Source organism: Lottia gigantea, assembly GCF_000327385.1.
Source record: "Lottia gigantea unplaced genomic scaffold LOTGIsca_239, whole genome shotgun sequence".
NCBI classification, from domain to species: Eukaryota; Metazoa; Mollusca; class Gastropoda; family Lottiidae; genus Lottia; species Lottia gigantea.
In genome coordinates, this window is record NW_008708703.1 from 217,114 (window position 1) to 224,034 (window position 6,921).

At 34.1% G+C, this 6,921-nt stretch overlaps 1 protein-coding gene across 1 annotated transcript; it reads left to right on the top strand.

Annotated features, from left to right (window-relative positions):
• Nucleotides 1-51: 51 nt before the first annotated feature.
• LOTGIDRAFT_144501 (hypothetical protein) lies at nt 52-6,730 on the top strand (the record flags this gene model as incomplete). The annotated part of the gene is made up of 4 exons (XM_009055226.1): nt 52-298; nt 2,256-2,540; nt 5,719-6,009; nt 6,438-6,730. The coding sequence occupies 4 exons, from the start codon at nt 52-54 to the stop codon at nt 6,728-6,730; spliced, it is 1,116 nt and encodes a 371-aa protein (XP_009053474.1).
• Nucleotides 6,731-6,921: the final 191 nt, after the last annotated feature.

Sequence of the window (6,921 nt, forward strand, 5' to 3'; positions counted from 1 at the left end):
GTTGATTTTAGTCCACCAAAGATTGATTCAACAAATGCGTCACCTGACAATATGTCTGTTGTGATTGGTCAACCACTGTACATCAACTGTCCAGTCTCTGGAACTCCGCCTCCTCAGGTCACATGGTATAAAGATGATCAAGTGGTCTCCCCTGAATTAGATCCCAATCTACGAATCCATGCCAATGGTCGTCGTCTTGAGATTGTTAGTGCTAAAGTGACAGATAGGGGGCGCTATCAGTGTGTAGGTGAAAACGTGGCTGGTGAAACATTAAAGAATTATACTGTAGACGTTTATGGTAAGTTTGATTTTCTTCTTAAAACAATATTTTTGCCAGCCAATATCACAAGGTGAAAGCTGACATATACCTATCTGAATCATGAAGGACCAAGCCAGGAAGTATATTATTTACTTATTATTTTTGGTGTTTTACATAATTTTTAGAATTGATTTAATGAATATTAAGAACACAAGATATATAGATATACTACTTCTAGTTTTATTACATACTACATTTCCAAACACATACAGGTAATATTAAAACACAAGATATATAGATATACTACTTCTAGGTTTATTACATACTACGTTTAGAAACACATACAGGTAACATTAAAAACACAAGTTATATAGATATACTACTTCTAGTTTTATTACATACTACATTTCCAAACACATACAGGTAACATTAAAAACACAAGATATATAGATATACTACTTCTAGTTTTATTACATACTACGTTTAGAAACACATACAGGTTACATTAAAAACACAAGTTATATAGATATACTACTTCTAGGTTTATTACATACTACGTTTAGAAACACATACAGGTAACATTAAAAACACAAGATATATAGATATACTACTTCTAGTTTTATTACATACTACATTTCCAAACACATACAGGTAACATTAAAAACACAAGATATATAGATATACTACTTCTAGGTTTATTACATACTACGTTTAGAAACACATACAGGTTACATTAAAAACACAAGATATATAGATATACTACTTCTAGTTTTATTACATACTACGTTTAGAAACACATACAGGTAATATTAAAAACACAAGATATATAGATATACTACTTCTAGTTTTATTACATACTACGTTTAGAAACACATACAGGTAACATTAAAAACACAAGATATATAGATATACTACTTCTAGGTTTATTACATACTACGTTTAGAAACACATACAGGTTACATTAAAAACACAAGATATATAGATATACTACTTCTAGTTTTATTATATACTAAGTTTAGAAACACATACAGGTAACGTTATCAAGTAAAATGATAACTAGAAATAGTATATCCATGTAACTTGTGTTCTTAATGTTTACCTGCTTCTATATGTCTTACAAAGATTATATTTTATAAATAGGTTATTCTCATTTTTAATTAAATTACCGTTAATTTGTGGTTTCAGTTTTTGATCAGCCATTTCTTCTCCTGTTTTATGTTTATTCAATCAATGCTGCCTATAGTTTTAGACAATGAATTACCCCGAATAGTTAGTGAGCATGTCTGTGTTGTTTGTTTTTCAGTACCACCACGGGTTGACAACCCAGGAGTAATAGATAAAACAGAAGTTATAACCAATCAAACTATAAAACTGACATGCCCTGCATCTGGTATACCCCTACCTAATATCACATGGTTTATAGACAATCGACCAATCAAATCTAATACCAGTAAATATATATTATTGAACGATGGTTGGACGTTAACAATCGCTAACGCTGATGTTTCTGACACTAATAGATATATCTGTCGTGCTGATAATATCGCCGGGGAAAATGAAAAAGTTTTTGATGTAGATGTCTTAGGTAGGTCATTTTTGAAATAATTTTTAATTGAAATTTTTTTTTGTAAACAATATTTTATTCACAATGGTAAAGATATATATTATGAAAAGGATTTGAGAACAGGCTTCACCTATATTACCTCTCTCTATAATTGACAATTAAATGAAAAATGAAAGCTACACATTGTTTTGAAAAGGCTTGCTTTACTGTGAGAAGGGAAATGGTATATATTAATAATAAAGATGCTGTGATCAGATTGTATTTTACTCTAAGGCATTTATAAACTAGTAGGTTTTTCTTAAGTCCATATCAGAATTCAGACAAGGGATCTAACTATAATGTAATAAATTTGATGCTCAAAGAATTTGAAAAGTCTTTTTGTTCTGAAAATGTGCTACATTCAGTTGAATAGTTTATAAAATTATTTTCTAGTTCCACCCAAGATTAATAAAGAAACCATCAACTCCAACCCCAACGTAATCGTCAATACAACAGCAGTGGTAAATTGTCCTGTAAGTGGTATTCCTACACCAGAGATATTATGGTATCGTAACGGTGTGTTATTAGATAGTAATATAAATCGTAGGTTTGAGATTTTAGCTGATGGTAGACAACTCCGGATACACTCGGCTAAGGTGAAAGATCGTGGACGCTATACGTGTTCATCACGGAACAGAGCTGGAGAAGATTCAACAGACTTTAATCTCACTGTTTGGGGTAAATATTCATTGTTTTACGCTGTTTTTCTGTTGATAAATTGTAAAAATTGGTGTGAGAGCAAAAAAAGAATTGATTGCCATAATGAATTCATTTATTTTCATTATTCAGAGTCTAGATCTCTTCCAGTTTTGAGTCTTTTTCGTAACTAATTTTAATTAAGCGTAAACCATTTCATTTTGCTCTTTGAACATAATGTCATTAGTTAAATAAAAAAAAATGGTTTCTTCTTTTCAGTACCACCAAAAATTGATAATCAGGGCATTAACCATAATCCAAAAGTCATCGTAAATAGTTCTATAACAATCGACTGCCCAGCCTCCGGGACCCCGCCTCCTCAGATCACATGGTATAAAGACTCTCAACCAATTGATATAATCGGAAATCGTCATCTATCTGTGGTCAGTCAAGGTACCCAGCTGGTGGTTCAGAGCGCGAGTTTAGAAGACACGGGAAGATATACCTGCGTGGCCAGAAATGAGGCTGGAGAAATTGATGAGAATTTTGAACTGGATGTTCAAGGTCAGTTGATCATGTTTATAGGCAGAGGGGATTTGAAATCACCCGGAGAAAACTGCCATGTATCTTTCCAACTCATCTATAAGTCCAAGTCTACAAGCTGACAAAATGAAGGCATGAAATGAGTCCATTTAGTAATTCGTAGACTTAAACTTTGAAATATTTTCTATTGTTTTGCTAATCGTTTTCGTAACAACAATTTTCGAATCTTAAATGAAGCTTGTCAGAAAAATGTTTTATATATATTTCAGTGCCACCAAGTATTCCAGATTTTGGAATTATCCTGAACCCCAAGGCTGTAGAAAATGACTCAGTAACATTGGACTGTCCTGCGTTGGGTCACCCTCTACCAGAGATAGTCTGGCTACAGAACGGTCAAGAACTAGATTTAGAAGACAACCCCCATGTTATGATACAAGATAAGGGGAGACGACTGGTGTTTAATGAAGCGCAAGTTAGTGATGCAGGAACCTATACTTGTGTTGCGTCTAACGAGGCAGGGACTAATGAGAAAAATTATGATCTGGACGTCTGGGGTTTGTAATTTTATTTATTTTATTAATATTTGAAATCTATTGTGAAAATTTTTAAAAGTATCATATTGTCCATATCAATTGATTTTATCAGTTTTTCAATATTTTTCTCCAAAGTTCTCAGATAGTCCAATAGCATTTTGCAAGTGGATCAAATTCTGTAAACTTTTGCTGCATTTTGAATCTCAAGATAGAGAGTTGTCCCTCCATTATGTCAGTCTGCACCTATATGTGCCCCCAGTCTCAGCCACTGGTGTAGTCTGCCATTACTGTAAAATTTATTTCTAATTACGTCATCATTTATTTAATCCTGTCTCTTCTTTATATTCTAGTACCACCATCAATAGACAGTTCAGCGATAGATAATTCACCTCGTGTTATTAAAGGTCATACTGCTACTATAAGTTGTCCAGTATCAGGAATTCCCTTCCCTAATATAACCTGGATTAGTAACGGACTAACTATTAAAAATGGTATTAGATTTAATGTTTTATCTGGTGGTTTACAACTTCGTATTCAGGTAGGACAATAAAATATAAATATTCTGGAGAAAGGATCATTTGACAATCTTATTAATATTAGATTACGATTCTTTTCTGTTTTCTGATATTTTTAGTCTACAATGTAATTTGTGTTATCTGGTATTGCTGATATAACATAAGATAAAATTAACAACAGACAGCCTTTTTACACAACCACTACCAATGGATGTCAAAACTTTGTAAGACTTAGTAAACATTCGATGTCCATAGGCTTCTATTATACTAATATTTGATTTTCCTAGTACATAATCTGTTATATTAGGGTTTCAAGTTAAGGTCTCTCTGGACCCCATGATTTATATAATAATTCTTTTACAACAAACGCCTTGTTGTTCCTTTAATATTTTAGGACACAACAGAAGAGGATTCTGCAGTATATCAGTGTATAGCTACTAATCCTGCTGGTTCTGATCGACAGGAATTTGAACTGGTTGTTTTAGGTATGGCTCTACCCAAGGTTCATTTTTGCTTGCTACTCAGGGACATAGTCACCTTCAAACCCAAAACTTAGCCTAGAAGAATTGCCAATGGTATTTTTTCTATGGTGTTACTGGTATATTATTTTGAAGTACCTCCAGTTTCTAAAAGATCTCATTCTAAAAGTATAAAGGTTGATATGGTCATTAAAGGAAATATAGCGTCCAGATAATTTGCTAAACCCAGTTTGTCCCTGTCAGTGATGCAGGTCAGAGGCGCCAATATGGAAAAAGTAAACTTTCATTTAATTTTCTTGCTTTCAGTTCCTCCAACAATCGATGAATCTAATGTGGTGTACAATCCTAAAGTAATAAAAGATCGTCATGTGATACTAGAATGTCCTGTTAGTGGTAATCCTGTCCCAGAGGTACAGTGGTTATTTAACGGGGCTCCTGTTCAGAATACAGACCGTGTTAAGGTGGTGAAAAATGATCTACAGTTAGAGATATCGCGAGCTCAGGTAGTTGATACGGCCAGGTATTCCTGTATTGCGACTAACGAGGCAGGAGAACTCAGGAGAAACTTTCAACTTGAGGTCTTGGGTGAGTCTTCTTTCTGTTTCCTTACCTATATTTGATAGGCGTATCTTACTGTTGATATATATTTGAATTATAAAAGTTATCAGAAGCTTGCTGAGTAAAATAAAGTTTTGATTTTTTTCTGAATTTCAGTTCCCCCAGAAATTGATCGAAGTAAAATCAAGACGAATGAGTCAGTGATACAAAATAAAACATTGTATCTTGATTGTCCAGTCTCTGGCATTCCACCACCATCTATACTCTGGTTACGTAATACTGTAGCCTTGATCGATTCTCCTTTTGAGAACCTACGATTAATGGATAACGATCAGAGACTAGAGATAAGTAACGCCCAAGTAGAGGATTCTGGGATATATACATGTAAAGCGAGTAACGGAGCAGGTCGTGATAAAGTTGATATTAAGGTGGATGTTCAAGGTAAGGTTACCTTAAATAAAAATTTATCGTAAAATAGCTTGAAACTGTGCATTAGAATTTAAAGCACTGAAAAAATATTTGGAAATATGGCCCCACCCATTAACTTCTTGGACGAACAAGTTCAAATAAACAATTTATTTTGTATTTCTAGTTCCACCATCTATAGAAGGTCCTGTCGGGGTTTCGGAAGTGGCAGTAAAAGAAGAAGAATCCATTACTCTATATTGTAATGTAACTGGTATACCCCCACCTGAAATAATCTGGTCCAAAAATAACGATATCATTGACCCCCAGGATGAAAACATGGACAATCTACGTATTTTATTGGACGGAAAGATTTTAAAAGTTCTGGACGCCTCCACGGATGATACAGCACGATATATCTGTCAAGTTAAAAACAAGGCTGGTGTGGCCGAGAAATTTTATAACCTAGAAGTTTTGGGTAAATATATTTAGATTTATTTACTTTATTGGTCTTTGCAAAGGCGTAGGTGATGGGGACAGCGTACGAAAAAATATCCTGCAACAACCTGAAAACAAAGAAAAATACAGGTAAAAATTGTGGGAAAATTTCGGTCAAATCGGCCTTCCAACAGGTTTTTGGCCAGTATTCCATAGGGTCTTTGTCTACTTTCACAAATTATTTTCAATATTCAAGATTGTAATATCACAAAGCCAAGGTAGATCATAAAGGTTTGGTATTGGGGTTTCCAGTTTATTGACGGTGAACGCAGCATGACAGTAATACCATTGAGGTAGAAATTCTACTGTAGAATATCACAACTTGCAGAGCATTATTTTTGGGTCACTTGCGATCTCTTCAAATCAAGATGGCTATTGCTGAGTAAATGTATCAAATATATTTTACAGTCCCACCTAAAATAAACGGGTCTGATGAATTACAAGTAGTTCCAGTAATAATGGACCAATCAGTGAGATTAGAATGTCCAGCAGTTGGTATTCCTACGCCAGTGATACGCTGGTATCGTCAAGGGAAACAGATACCACTATATGGTCTACCTAATGTTCGTATTATTGAAAATGGACGTGTGTTGATTATTATCAGTGCCCAGTTGTTAGATTTCGGAGATTATAGTTGTCAGGTACAGAATGATGCTGGGAAAGATAAACTGGAATTTCTTGTTTCTATTCTGGGTAAGTAATCTATTTTAGCTCTTGATTGGAGAGTTCTGAACAGATTCCGTCTTATCTGATTCTGGTCTTAATCGAACAGTACAGAAGCGGATATGTCACTTTTGAAATTTCCCAACTCTTAATTTTTGAATTCTGTCTGCAACAACTATTTTACTACCCTTAGAATGAGTTCTGAACTCTGCTTCAACTTGTTTTAATG